General features: G+C 37.0%; 1 protein-coding gene, 1 long non-coding RNA gene and 1 pseudogene across 2 annotated transcripts; 2 read left to right on the top strand and 1 right to left on the bottom strand.

Moving 5' to 3' along the window:
* The first annotated feature begins 1,684 nt into the window (after positions 1-1,684).
* Positions 1,685-2,988, top strand: LOC137941531 (MYB-like transcription factor 4). Its single transcript, XM_068786986.1, has 3 exons — positions 1,685-1,845; positions 2,097-2,226; positions 2,438-2,988. Exons 1-3 carry the CDS (start codon positions 1,716-1,718, stop codon positions 2,835-2,837), a joined length of 660 nt encoding a protein of 219 aa, XP_068643087.1. The 5' UTR covers positions 1,685-1,715; the 3' UTR covers positions 2,838-2,988.
* A 1,304-nt stretch (positions 2,989-4,292) lies between these two features.
* On the bottom strand, positions 4,293-10,561 carry LOC137940848 (signal peptidase complex subunit 3A-like; annotated as a pseudogene).
* A 1,822-nt stretch (positions 10,562-12,383) lies between these two features.
* LOC137942140 (uncharacterized) lies at positions 12,384-14,534 on the top strand. The gene is made up of 3 exons (XR_011110482.1): positions 12,384-12,542; positions 13,292-13,726; positions 14,422-14,534. It is a non-coding gene; the product is annotated as an uncharacterized lncRNA (long non-coding RNA).
* Positions 14,535-15,455: the final 921 nt, after the last annotated feature.

The following is a 15,455-nucleotide window of genomic DNA, read 5'->3' as shown; positions in this document are numbered from 1 at the left end:
TCATTGACTTATGTAATCAGATTACATACACCTCTATTTATAATAGAGTCGTCTAACTACAATTAAACTACATTTGTTCCAATTATACCCAAACTTTAACACTTAAAGATAGGTCATAGCATAATTAAATAACCTAATATAAATAAAAGACTAACATGACGAAAACACATTTAAATTGAAACTCCTCTATTAGACCTGCTTCCATAATAATTGTGCCTCTATTAGACTTCTTATGCCACCTCAAGTGATCATGATGGGTCCCATATCTTATGGGTTTGGACCCATCTTCCGACACTCTTGGATATGTGGGTTTTCATTGGTCTTATAGGTTTGGACCCATCTTCTAACACATTAATGATTCCAATTAAAAAGGGATAAAAGAAATAATTTTGTCATTTAATAGATTTTATTGAAATAAAATTTGGTCAAAGGAATTTCTAGATATAATTTTTTTTGCAATGGGGTGTTTTAGATATTTTCTTAAGTACTATCGTAATATGTAGAAATATAGAATAAAACTTAATTTTGTAAAATTTGAATAAATATACCTTTTCAAGTAAGAAGTATTAAAAATGTCTAAATCAATGAGCAATAAAAGGGGTAGAGATTTTATTGCTGCTTATTTTTTTTTTTTTTAATTTTAGGGATAAATAATTTTCAACTTGATTTCTTTTGTCCTTCAAATTACTAAAGTTGGGTAAGAAAAAGGTGATTCCTATTACTCCATACCATTGGGAAAATATACTAAGAAGCCTTAAAGTGGTTCCCGACCACTTACCTATTACTTTTACCTTATTTTTATTATTTATAAAATACTTTATTTTGTTTTGACTATAATTAGTTTTTTGTTGTTTCTTATTGTGACATAAATGAAAAAAAATAGTAAAAATAAATATTTTGTAAACGAGTTTAGAATAGGTATTATCTATTTTCGTTTCATTTAATAAACAGAAAAACAATAAACAGATTAAATTACCCAATTAAATATATAGGTCAATGCAAAAAAAAAAAAAATCGAATAATTAGATAAAATTAACACCCCTAATTCAGCTTGATACTTTTTAAAGGCAACTCAACCCATTGAATAAAAAATTATTCTCGTAAAATCAAACTAGAAAACTCAAGAACTGTGGGAGAGCGATGTGCACGCTAGGTGGACACTTGACCGTAGACAATACAAATAAAGCCAAATTCTTACCATGCCATGCCATGAGTTTGGGGCCCCCTTTGACCACAGCAAAATCTTGCTCTGGAAACAGATTTAATTTTTTCTTATCCACCGAAGCGTGCTATCTTTCATCGCGGAGAGAAGGATAAAGTCGATCGGTGGGAGCAGGCTGGAGTAAGCTATCGGTCAACCAAGAGACATGTGATGCGCCAACTTCAATCCTCCGGGAAACGGAGCAAAGCAAAAGCAAATCATGAATATTTTTGGAAACACGGTGGGATCTCGAGAGAGAAAGACAGAGGCATTTACTTAACGGCAATGACTAACCACCTCTCCCTCTGCCGCTTTCGAACCGCCGGTCCAAGTCAATAGTCAACTCACACCTTCAACCCCGAACGCTCCTCAATCCTCAGTCCCTCCTTTATTTCATCTCGGAGCTTCGCCTTCTTCCGTCGTCAAGTACTTTTGATGTTCTCTGCGCATGCTTTCTCTCCCTCTCCCACATATTTCCAAATAACCTCTTTTCTATCCAACCCGACTTATTTCGATGAGGAAACGGTGCTGTGACAAGCAAGATACGAATAAGGGCGCATGGTCTAAGCACGAAGATGAGAAGCTGATTGATTACATCCGAAATCATGGAGAAGGTTGCTGGAGGTCTCTCCCTCAAGCTGCAGGTTTGTTTAAGACGACACGAAGGAATAAATAATGGTTTTTTTCAGTGATGAAATAAATGGCTTTAACATTCATCTCAAAAGAAAAGAATGGGAAACGAAGGGTATTTTATACTATTCGCTCATGCATGGCCTCAGAAAACGCAATGTGACCTCAGAGTCGAAAGTCGGTTGCAGGAGCTAGTTATGTTTGTTGCATTTTTTCCCCCTATTCCATGGAGAGTGTACTCAAATAAATTTTTTTCTTTCAACAGGTTTGCTTCGTTGCGGCAAGAGTTGTAGACTGCGATGGATAAACTATCTGAGACCAGACCTTAAAAGAGGCAACTTTGCCGAGGATGAAGAAGACCTAATCATCAAGCTCCACGCTCTTCTTGGTAATAGGTACAATAACGCATCCTTACAAAATTCTTTTGCCTAAATGCATATAAATCAACTGTTTCTTCCCTCTTCTTAGCTATAAGGTTGAACTTCAATTCATTTTTGTCGAAGACGAATTTCTTTATTCATACTAAACTTGGTTAGCACAGTGCATGGTTGAATGTGGATAGCAGCTAATGGTAAAATGATCCGCTCTCTTAATTGTCCGTTATAGGTGGTCCTTGATTGCCGGGAGATTGCCTGGACGAACCGATAACGAGGTTAAAAACTACTGGAACTCTCATCTTCGGCGTAAGCTGATTAAAATGGGGATCGATCCCAATAACCATCGTTTAAACCGTAACCTTCCTCCATGGCAACAGCAGCAAGCTTCTTATGATAGAGCAACCATCTCAGACTCCAAGGGCCAAGTGTGCGAACCATGTGACGAAGCAAAAGCTCCCAGCGATGACAGACACCAACTGTCTGATGCAGCCAGTAGCTTCAATGATGAAGAACGCAATATACCCGACTTGAACCTTGATCTGTCCGTCTCCATTCCTTTTTTGTCTCTTTCACCTGCTAGAGACTTGCAAGAAAGCACGACTCTTCCAACTCTTCTCCAGTTTATATGATCTAATGTGAACTAGAGTACCATGTCTAGAATGTTTTAGACAAGTAAGAACCATGAAAGGTCCTGCCTGTACTATCAAGGGTAGTGTTAATTGCAGGTACAAGGCAAACCAAGAAGACAAAATGAGCGGTAGGCAAGGGATGATGCTAGCCGACTTGGTTTTTTTGATCAATAGGACTATGAGTTCTAGTTCTACGAAAATTGTTCTTTTTTATCTCATTGATATTTATCGTATATTATGATAAGTTCAGAGAAAAAGGTAATATATCTGGTTTGCATTAGTGCAATATGTGATTTGGAATCTATTCAAGAATTATATATTTGTGGAACAATATTAATTTTTTATAACAACTCCAAAATTAGAGCTTGGGCACCATGGTCTCATGGGGTTTTCTAAATGGAGGTTGGGAGTGCAAGTCTCCTGAGGTTTTGGGATAACTGAAGTGGGGAAAAGTGGGGAAAAAAGAATGGAAGAGATCAAAGGAAGAAAGGAAGTTTTCCATCTCTGACATGAAATTCAATATTTTTTTTTCATTTTTTATTTTTTGATTGTTGATATTGTAGGGATGTGGCTAATACCTTAGACTCTAATGAGACTCAATTATGTCTCACATTAACTAAACTTCCCATCACGACTGTTGGGAAAGATACTTAAAACTCCACCATCTTTCAGTAGTCTCATGTTTAGAAAAATCATATTATAGAAGAAGCATCATAACTTCAGCCACCCATTTTGGGATGGACATAAAACTTTAATGTGGAATATGAGAGCAGTATCTGATAAAGAAAACCCAAGTACAGTGGGTATTACGAAGTGGTCATATATTAGTCTAAGCTTGGAAAGATTTAGTGCCCATTAATTTCGGAATAGTTCTCTCTCACTTCAAATAACTATTTTGGATAGACCTAGTTCCAACTTTTAATTAGATAAAAAAATTTAAAAACCTGATTATGTCTCTGGGTCCCTTCCCTGGGAAGCGATCTAACTACCGTTCAATGTAGAGTTGCACAAGCAAGAATTCAGGATCAGTAGTCTTCATTGTTGAACGATTCACATCTTCGTCACGCAATTCTAGAAGGTAAGGGCGGACCACTCCTATAGTCTACAAAGCGCGTAAGCGGGTTCAACAAGCCAAAAACCTTGAACTGTGTTGTTGAGACTTGCCGGTGACTAAAATAGAGTGATTCTGTTCTCCTTTCACCCGCACTTGATCCTATTCAAGACCTGCTAAAGATCCTAGACGCACTTTGACTTTGCTCAGCCATATACGATCTCCAGACAGATAAAAAAGGAGAAGTGAATAATAGAGTTCACTGACCGAACGCAAATAATGGGTTTGGGAGTATAAATTTAATAACGGAAGAAAACAAGTATCTTCAACTAACATGGGACCGAGTAAATAAATATGTAAATATCCTATCCCAAGTATTCTGACTTTGTGTCTGTCCTGATAATCGTGGATGTTAGTAGAAAAGTGTTTGTGCTGGTAAAAGAACAGGGCTCTTTACTTGTTTTTGGCTTTGAGATGCCTAAGACTAAGAGAACGCGATTAGCTGTGCTATTCTCGGGGATAAGAAGATAAAAAAAAATTGAGGGAGCTTCAGTACATACTGCGCAGTTGAAAGTTGAAAAATTGAAGAGCAAAATTATAAAGTCTTGCATTACCACCCGACCGGACGTCAATTGATGCAGCTTTGAGGAATCTTTTCAAAGGATGAAAGTCCGCTTGACAGGCAGGTGAATTCACGTTTCATTCATTCTCCTTCGTGTTGCAACATCTAATACCTGATTGGGTTGCTCGTTTTTCTTCCAACAACCGCTCCAAGTCGATTCGAGCTCTCGATGTGCAAATTAAGCTTCCCATCCATTATCTCTAACGCTAGTGCATGGACCAGATTTAATCACGGAACCCATTGATGTCAATGCTCACGTATTGCTGATTGCTGGTATAGTTCACAATGAATTCAGGAATTAATTGAACACCCACCTCAATTAATAGCAATTCAGTTAGTCTGTGGAGTAAGTAGCCTTCAATCAGATGGGAGGGAGACAAGTCTCATTCACCTCTCCATGATCATGTTTCATAGACTAACAAACAGGAACCCATTAGCAAGAAATCAGTGAAAATGAGGATGAATCCGAATACATTTATACCCATCCCAAAATTGAAACATTTTGTGGTCATGGGCTTAGTATTCATAATGGCAGTTTCGGTGCACAAATAGGTGGATTAGAAGGTACCATCGACTAAGGTTGCACATGAGACTGTTTTCACACGCTCAGCAAACAGATAGGTCATCTTTTGATAGCCTCGGGTGGAGGGAATGAGATTTGGTAAAATTAGAAATAAAGAATAAAAGCAAATTTAGGGTGGGGAAAGATTCCACGAGGCTGTGGCTGGTGTCGATGGGGTGTTTCACCCAAGGAGTAGGGTAAGAAGAACTTGACAGAAAACACTTATCCAGAGAGTGATGGGTGGGACGTACACTGGGTAGTAGTGATCACTGGAATTAAAGATTTGATGCAAAAGATAATAATATAATTTCTGATTGAAGCTTAGAACAAGGTACATACTGCAATTAAAACAAAAAAACTACATATTAGTCAAGGTTCTCACTCATAAGCTAGTGGCAGATCAAAATCGGATAGAAGCATGCTGTTTTCAATCATTCTACATGTTTTGGGCATAACATGCCAGTGGAGAACGAGTTTGATTTTCTTACCGCGCAGGTTGCTTCCCTGGATAAGCAGATAATGGCAGCATAATTAAGACCATGCCTAGTTATACAGTTTGGGGAATACAGAATGAATTTAAAGTCTTGCCTGATCAACAAAGGGATACTTGCAAGGGATCTGCGTTTAGATCTTTGCTTGGTCCTTGCTGAGGATAATGTGATCCCACTGAAATCTGGAACCATGATAGTTTAGTCCAGCAAACTAGTAAAGATTGTAACTCAAGTAAATTATCACATTTTCTAGTCATGGGTCCATCCAGAACAAATTGGTTTAAAATATTGACTGAAAAGTGCACTTCTTATGAACTAGAAGCAGAAAAAGAAAAAGAATGAGAGGAACTTTATAGATTGCACAGTGTTTGTTGAAGCTGAAAAATGTCTGCGGCTATTAAAAAAAAACGTTATTTGATTTCCCACATGTGCAATTATTTAGCTTTTAAACACCATCATATAATTTACAGTTTAATGAACCTAAATGTATCAGTTATGTTATATGACAATCTAAATTTATTCATTGTTGTGCCTCATCAGGAAGCCCATTCAAGACTGCCCCCACATAGACTGTTGAATCAGGTGCCTATCTATCCAAATTCATGCCTCAATAATATGAGATGCATGTGGAATATCCATAGCTGTGAACTTAATCCATGTGAATGTGAATCAGAGACCTTGCAGATGGTGTCTTCCGAGTAGTAAATAGCGGTAAGCTTTGTATGTGTGTTTTCTACACAAAATGGCCAAGGCTTGAAGTAGATCTATCTGTGCAAATCAACAAGTTCATACTTGCAGTAAACAGGGCCAAGCATGAGAAATGACACATGCTCATCACATATAAAGAATGAGGTCAAGGCACAAATATAAGACGTCTGAGCCCTTCATCCGAATTTTTCATGACCTGATAGAGAAATAGGGTTAAGAACTTTGATGGGGATCTGGACTTCTTATATCAACAAATCAACTAATGAAGTAACTGACGAACTTAGTAACAGCATACAGTAAAATATATGAGAAAAATGAAATATTACTGAGAGCTTATAGATTCATTACCCAATAAATTGCCACATAGAGCACATTAATTTTTGAAATAGCAAAAGAATGATCTTGAACCAGTCTTCTAATAAGCCTGTTTTATAAAATTCAGAAAAAGAAACAAACTCATAGATGCAAACACAATAAAACAGCGAATGATTCACTCAACTAGAATTAAGGTTCATAATCTTGGACCTGATTCAAGAAGTTCTTAGCAGTCTCATATTCTGATGCCAAAAAGACAGAACTGAATCAATCAAGTCAAAAGTCAATGTTAGCTCTGCTTCATAAATGGAACAGATGAAGATTTTTTTTTATTCAAATGTAGGCAAATCATAGCGATTATACAATGGTGATAAATAATATATCAATAATAGAATGTTCACATCTAGGCCCATGTATTTTATAAAAAGTGAAAATTTTGTTATTCTTGAAAATTCAATTGATGCACACTCTACAGAAACTCCTTTCTCTTAATGAAATCTCATCTTCTAATCATTATAAACAAATTAAAAATTAAAACAAAAAAGACAAGAGAAACTCAAACCCCTTTTTAAGTAAATAGCAAACCTAAGGAATGATACTATGGAGGAAGCAAGAAAACACCTGCTTCGTATTCCATGTGAATGTTGATTGCAAGTCCATGGAAATGTTCAAGGTCAAACCAACCTGCAAAGTCAAGAAGATGCAGTGGTATTGATTGGACAGTTGGCTACATTAAGTGCATGGTAGAACATACTAATAAAAAATGCTATGGTCACACTGAAAGGTATTCATGCATGTCACATGTTTATATAGAAAAAGTTATATATCATCTAGAAATGGAGAGAGAGAGAGAGAGAGAGAGAGAGAGAGCTAAACAAAGAATCAGAAATCTAGACAAGGATTGCACCTTAACACCATAGCACCTGATGTGTTTTGTGCAGGACTTTACATAAGCAGTAACTTGTTTTTGAATTTCCAACTAAGATTACGTAAATCCTTTCAACCACTTTACAGCATTGAGTATCCTACTAAAGATTTGGCTAGCATCAGAGAGAAAATCAAGAATAACATGCTTAAATTCATACATGATTAGAAATTTCTCTTTGAAATACGAAAACATAGGTGGTTGAAATACTGAAATTGTAACAATGGGAAAGACATTTAGGGAGTAACTAAGATTGGAGGCAAGCAATGGACAGAACTATGGGAACCATTCATCACACACAAACATAACTCAACCCAAGCAATCAAAAATATAAGAATCATACACATGGCATCATATACGTCTAAAATATTTGGCAATGATGCATAGTATACCTGCAAAATATCCAAATATGGTAGGTGGTAAGGTTGCCAGAACCCCAACTATACTGAAACATGAAAACCTAATACTGACCACATTTTTTTTTCATGTAGTGTAAGATAGATTTGGGTAACTAACAGGGAACATCCCCTCCTTTTTTAAACTAGTAACGCCGAAATAGCCACTGTTTTGGGCATCATCCAAACATTTCAGGGCATTAATGCCTTATAATAGTAAAAATTTTTGATGGTTGAGCAATTCACAAAAATGTGGGGGGTGTCTGAAGCATAGGCTAACCACATTGTCACAAATTTCTCATCAAATCATACAAATTCCCTCTCTGATTCAGAACTAGCTAATTCAAGTGCAGCACAGTTGAAAATGTTGGAAGTTGGGCCCAAGCCCACACAACCAAGGAAGGCCCACATATCAGGGATGTGTGGGTCCATCTTTCAACACACTGGATATGTGGGCCTTCTTTGGTTGTGTGGGCTTGGGCCCATCTTCCAACACTCCCCCTCAAGTTGGGGGTGAGAAAACATCATGAACTCCCAGCTTGCTTCAAATGGTGTATAAAATTTTCTTGTATAAAATGGCAGTCCTCCATATCTTCCAACAGAAAACAAGACAGAAAAACCTCCAATGCTGAAAAAAAAAAGTTACTAGATCTTTTGAAGATAATATTTCAATAATATATGAGAAAATATAAAACTACAATTGTAGAAGAGGGAAAAGAAATCCCTCCAAACAACAAGAGACAATGAAAAATCCCTCAAGTGTTTTAGCATAAAATCCAACCATTTTGCATGATGAAGTTAAATGGTCACTATACATGGAAAAAAGGAATTCATCCTCAATTATATATGTCAAGTAGTCTCATTTCAACAGCAAGATGTTACCTCATCATTTCCATTCAATTGCTTTCTGAACCTGTTAATTTTGAGTACCTGAAAACAAATCAATCGTTTATAGAATGGGTATGAGAAGTGATAGATAATTCAAGACAACAAAATAATCATAATGTATAAAAAGTTAATTGAAGTAATAGTGATGATGCCAATAGTTACATAGCGATTTAGCACAATAGGAATTTAATTACAAAAAGCGAGTTCTTAAGTATTTGTGCAGGCCTCCCAGTTCCACCAATTTATAGCATACAACACCGGACAAAAGAACACTAGATAATTCAAGATTCTGGACAATAAATTACATATAAAAACAATTCAACTATTGAAGTCTCCCTTCTCCCTTCTCCCTTCCCCCTCCCTTTTTGAGGTGGTTGATTTAGCTCCACCTCCGGACAGAAGGTTAAAGTTGAATTTGGATGGGACTTCCAACAGGAATTCTGGGCTTGCCAATATTAGGGTGATAAAGCATTGTCTGTTTTAGTGCTATTTCCCTTGCCATCTTTGGTCAATCAGGTACTTTGACTTGCCAGAGGCAGAAATTAGGGTGGTGTTTACTTGTCTAAAATTTCAGCTAACCAGTGATAATCGAGGGTGAATCAGCCATGGTGATTAACTGGCTTTTTGCAAGCTCTGTTGCGACGGCAACTTAGGCATTTTTATGATGAAAGTGATAATCGAGGGTGACTTGGCCATGGTGATTAACTGGCTTTCCTAGCAAGCACAATTGCCATGGCAACTTAGACATTTTTAAGATGAACATGATAATTGAGAGTGACTTAGTCATGGTGAGTAGCTGGCTTTCCTAGCAACCTCTGTTGCCATGGCAACTTAGGCATTTTTATGATGAAATCATGGAATGAAGCTCCTCTAGTTAGCATCAGCAGGTTGCCAACTCCATTTCTGAGTCATTAGCCAAGGATGGGGCATCACGTACTGTTACTGTAGAGGTAAACTCTTTCCTCGAGGCTTGAGGAGTTCCCTTCTATCTTGTAACATCATGCTTTTTTTTAATGAAAAATTCATCGTTCAAAGGAAAAGTTACGCAATAAAATCCCCATGTTAGCACTACACCATAGCCTTAACTTTCTCAATCAGGAATTTTCTGACGCCAGGAGCAGCAATTCAAAGAACTCCTATGGCTCCAACCAACATCCAATCCTCAAAATGAAAATTGTAACTGCAACCGGCAGGTCACTTAGCAAGCGAAATCAAGGTTAAAATGCAGAAGCTCAGAACTCACAGTTTTTAATTGCAAAACTCCATACTCCAAGTAGTAAAGGCCTTCACCTGTTTCCAGACCCAAACTTTGAACGAGCTAACCTAAAAGAAAATTTCACAAATATTCCTTAAAAAAAAAAAAACTTTCACCAAAAACTAGAAATTCTAAAGATGAAGTCCAATTATGTGCAACCTAAGCTCCAAATTACCAAATACCCATATTAATAGTGGTTCCAGTCCTTGACAACCCACCAATACTCCTGTAAAAGTAAAATTAAAATAAAATAAAATAAAATCAACACATCCAGTTCTCATTGGCCAAAAGTGTATGATTGAAGACAAATAAAACGAATCAGTTCTCATGGGATCACAGACCTATTTCATTCAGAAGGGCAAAATGGTTGAATTTAACATGTGCACCTCGGCGTGCGCTTGCACGGTGGGCCTGTTGAAATCATCACGGTAGGAGGCGAGAGCACAGAGGACTGCGAGCAAGAGAATCGCTAACGTAAGTAACGTGTTGAAACGATATCCGAAAGAATGCATCTTCTGTTTTCGTTTTCCTTACAAAAAAACTTTCAGCGTTTTGAACTTTGCTCCTCCGCGGAAAAAATTCCGCCTATACTCGTGGCTTTTGTCATGGATCTTCCAAGTTTAGATCTAAATTCTACTGCAACCCATTGCTCTGTCGGTGCTAATATGTTAAACCCGACACAAAAACCTGAAAACGCCAGGATTTGATCACTGGTCAGGACAAGAACCTGTTTATTAAATGAAATAAATACGATAGAAGTTATTTTATATCCAAATTACTTAAATTGATAAGATGATAGTATGATACTTTGCGGTCTCTGCTTAAATATAGAACAAAATTGCAGATGCTCAAATAGGGAAGGCAAAGGGAAAATAAAATCAGATAATATAAAAAACTAAAGGGCTGATCCATTATGAAAATTTAAAACATGCGAAATAGTTATCTCAACCGTTTGATCATGATCAGATGGTTGAGATAATTTTTTATATATTTTATACCAAATAATTTTTCGTATTAGATAACCGTAAATAGAAGTTTTTGTGACAATTTTTGTTAATAGAAAAAACTAATAAAATAATATTTTAATATGTTACAACGATAATTAATATTGTTATTAAGTCTCTATGTCACTCGATGTTCATTAATAATGTTGTTCAAATGACTTGATAAAAATGTGAATAATGCATTAAATAAAAACAAACATAAAAGTATTAATGGTATAGCATGAAAATCGTTATAAAAATACTAAATAAAATGAACTAAGGAGGAGAATTTGGAAGAAGAAAACCGAGCATCTCGTTACATGCTTACCTATTGGTTTTCAAATTAATGTATAAACTTTTTGAAATATAAGAAAGGATGGTCCAAATTTATTTAGCCAAACATTTATTAATGGAGCTAACTGTATAAAATTGAACTTGATGAGCTGAATTAGGATCCCTAGTTCATAAGTTAAATATCATTAAAGGTTAAACGGGGTCTGCATAAATGGGTCAATTGAAAAGGACTAACCCGGTAACTCAAATACTTGGACTAACTGACCAAAAACCGAACGCGACTTATTTAGTTATTTTACGGCGGGAGTCGGGAGGGACCGATGCTGGATCCTCGTATTCAACCGGAGCTTTGTGCCTCTTGGTTCTTCAGGACATCGGCGGTGAAGCACTCGCCACCAGTCCTTGCGGATTGCGCACCTTTGCGGTCATAGTTCTTGCTGTCGTGCGTTACGACTCATGAGCTCCGGCAGGCTGTCGACGCGTGTAGCTCAGTGCCCAGCAAGTTGCCATGAAGAACGTCACAAAGCCGAGAAACAGGCGCCATCGAGTTCTAGGCGGACCTCCCGACTTCCTAAAACCACGCCTTCATCATGAAATACGAAAATCCGACATAGTTATCTCTTCGAGCAGTAGAAAAAGGACAAAAGGCAAGACGTCGGATGACAGTTGGGGGTGATTATATTCCCATTATAAAGGCAAATTTTCCTACTTTTTCTTTTGTTTCCGAGTGTTATTTACTGATTTTCGTTTTTCCCGCTAGTCGGATGAAATTTGCTACTTGCTACAATTCCGGGCCTTCTTGACGAGAAAAATTATGGCTATTCGGATATCAGAATCATCTATTGTGATAACTGATGCCTTTTAGTGCCAAAACCCAGAAGTATATGTGGAGTACAAGAAATATTAAAGCTGTTAGCTTTGAATCTTAATGGTTGGGTGACTGATCCAACCCACGATTGTTGTTTCTGGCGTTATTTAATTGGAAACATAGATAAGAAGCTTTTCTTTTTTTTTTTTTTTCCTTTGTGCTGATAAAAATCATCTATTGCAGGTAGGTTTGTAATCTTCTCGTATAAATTCATTAGGAGTTGATAATGCCTCGAAGCATTCAGATCTCTACACTCAGGTCTCACTCCAAAATTTAGATTGGAGCCAGAGAAAGAAGGTTATACATAAGGAGCTTAGTATCTACAAGCCGAGCATTTTGTGTCTCCAGGCAAGTGTTACAACTATTTAATGGTCTAACACTGAAAGATTATCTACTTGAACTGGTAAAATTTACATTAATTAAGGCACTGTTTTTCTTTTTTTTTTATTCGGCAGCATTGCGCTGCATAATATCTCTCATTACGTTGGTTGTTTTCAATTTAATGTTCTAAAAGTTTTTTTATACTTTATTTCACAGTTGCTTTTGCTTGATGAATGGACTGTAGAAACTTTTTATATCAAATGGAATACTTAGATACTCGTTGAATGATCCTTTTGAATGTTATTGGTTTTCACTTTTTCGCTCCATCTCTCTCTCTCTCTCTCTCTCTCTCTCTCTCTCTTTGCTTGCTGGATTTATGCTTTGAGGTCTTTCTGCTTTGCCTGTTATGAGTAGATGCATGCTAGAAAGTCCATGGTCTCAATGAACGAATTAAAAATGGAAAATCTTCTTTCTCTCTCTCTCTACTACTGTTTTTCATTTCAATTTATTACGTCTAATTTTCTTTTGATATTATTAAAACCACGACTTAAATATTGAAACTTTACTATAATGTCTGTGAAATGGAATACATTAAGAAAACACTGTTCTGTCCATAGGAGGTTGACCGCTTCACTCATCTAGCCAGTTTTTCCCATGAGGATGTCTATAGAGGGGTTTACAAGGTATTTCAGGAAAACTGGCTATATTGACTAAAGTCTAGTGCTTCATTTCATTGACAATGTTCAAGATCTGATTCCCTTAAAAAACTGTTATAGGGTTGCATGGGGGAAGCACGTGATGGGTGTGCTATTTTTCGGAGGGAAGACCTGTAAGGCTTTTCAATCTTCAAGCTTGGACGAATCCTTCATCACGGTTTCTGTTAGCTCTTCTCATTTGATTTTAAATGATGGTGCTCATCATGAATCTCTTCCGGAGTCTAGCTGAAAATGATGTTTAATCTAAGCAGCCTCTGACTCCTTAGCTGCAGGAAGCCACCTAATCTCTAGTCACAATTTATTTCTAGACTGCTCATTAAATTTAGTACTATTTTGAAGCTGCAAGACAAGTTGTCACTCAATGGCATTATCACCATTTGATATGGGGATTATCGAAAATAAATTGAAGAAAGCAAATGGATTATCTTCTCAGGTTAAGGTTGTTGAAAGTAAAGCACATTGGAGATGAAGAGGGTTTTGGAAATAACAGATAAGGTATTGTGAGGAGCAAATTTTCCAAATGTCATAACATGTTCAGTTGAATGATATTGAATAATGATAAAAAAAATGGTAAGGAAGCATAACTTGGGTTAAATTTGTCATATGTTAGTCTTGTAACTTCCTTTGATTATGTATAATCTCCGTTTTGTTGCGAAATGCACCAATACGAAGCTAAACAATCTCTAAGCTCTCTGTCACAAAATCTGATTCTCAACATCGGAAAGTCCAAGTGATCCTTTTCAAAATTTTGGTTTAGATTTTCTTGTGAAGATTCAACTCTTGCTTATTAATATTTCCTTTTAACAATTAGTATTTATTTTTTTATTTGTTTAAAAACGAGATAAATTTACTAAATAGAGGGGGGAGGGCTACAACGTGCCTCCCAAAGAGGCGGGAGGCCAAAAGTACATAAAATAAAATTACATCAAGAGCTAAATCAGTTGGCTACGAAGAAATAAATGAGAAAAATGTTAATCCCTAACAAAAATGTGATGATGCTGGATGATCATCTCTGGGTGGAAAGCACCCTCTTTTGCATGCTTGTCTGCATTGCCATTTGTTGATCTTGATGTGGTGTTTCCATAATATACTTAAGGATTTGGTCAGATTCTAAATTTCTTCAATCTAACTAAAAAAGGTGCCGAGGGGGATTTGCCCCCTTCTTGCACCACTGGATCATTATATGACAGAGAGTCCCCATCAACTGTAAGGGCGAAGCTGAAATGATTGCCGATTATGTGGAACCCATGGAGAAGGTCTGTAGTCTCTGCAAGGAGGGAATCACCTGTTCCAATAGGGCCAGAGTAGGAGAGAACAATATCTCCACTGATTCCTGAATGTACTGCCAAAGCCTTCCTCCCCAGGATTTCCATGAGCGCTTCCATCAAAATATAATTTGAGATGTCCTTCTGAAGGAGGGGTACAGAGGAAGGCTGGCCATGGAATAACAGTTCTCAATTAGTTTATTTTTTGGAGGATAGTTTCTAAGGCAGATTATCTCATCCCAATTGAGATATAATGAAGCTGGTTAGTAGGGGGAGGATGCTGAAGACATGGACCCATGATAGAAAGAGTGAATGATGCAGTCAATGACCCTTCCAACTGATATTTGGTTGCCCTAAAGTTTGGTTGTTCCTTTCCTCCCATGTGTGCCAAAAAAATGCTGTAGTAGAAACTCTCCACAGGTCTCTCCTCATTTTAGTCAATGGGACTGACAAGCTTGGGTCCAGTACTTCTGATATTCACAGGGAAAACAGGTGTATATGTTGAACTTTTCCTGGATTGCTCCCAGATTGCATCGCTTACCTTGCAATGTAGAAATAGATGATTGGCTGTTTCCTCTTCCTTGTAACTTGCATAATGAATCGACAAATGCTGCCCCCTTTTTGATACCCCGTCACTCGTTAAAATCATTTCCCATGCCATTGTCCATAAGAAGTGAATTCCCTTTTGTAGGCCAATATATGTCCACATTAATGCTGGTATTGAATCAGATTCCGAGATTCGAGTTGGTCCCTGAGCCTTGTAAAAGGTATCTTTTGTTAGTTATTGTTATTCAGCTGCATGCTATGTTATATGTGCTCTCCATTTATACTGTTTTGGGGCTTCTCTTTCTTACCCTACTTGTAATAAAGGCCATCTGACTGCAGATTTACAAACAGAAGTTTAGGGTAATTTTTTTTCCCGCTTGTGTGTTTTAATTTCTCCCTGTAGTTTTCAATGT

The sequence above is a fragment of the Aristolochia californica genome, unplaced genomic scaffold (genome assembly GCF_029961685.1).
Source record: "Aristolochia californica isolate CCGP_79_NKW_82.1479 unplaced genomic scaffold, dmAriCali1.0.hap1 SCAF_9, whole genome shotgun sequence".
NCBI lineage: Eukaryota > Viridiplantae > Streptophyta > Magnoliopsida > Piperales > Aristolochiaceae > Aristolochia > Aristolochia californica.
Note: the sequence above shows the minus strand (reverse complement) of the source record. Positions and strands in the feature narration are given on the sequence as shown.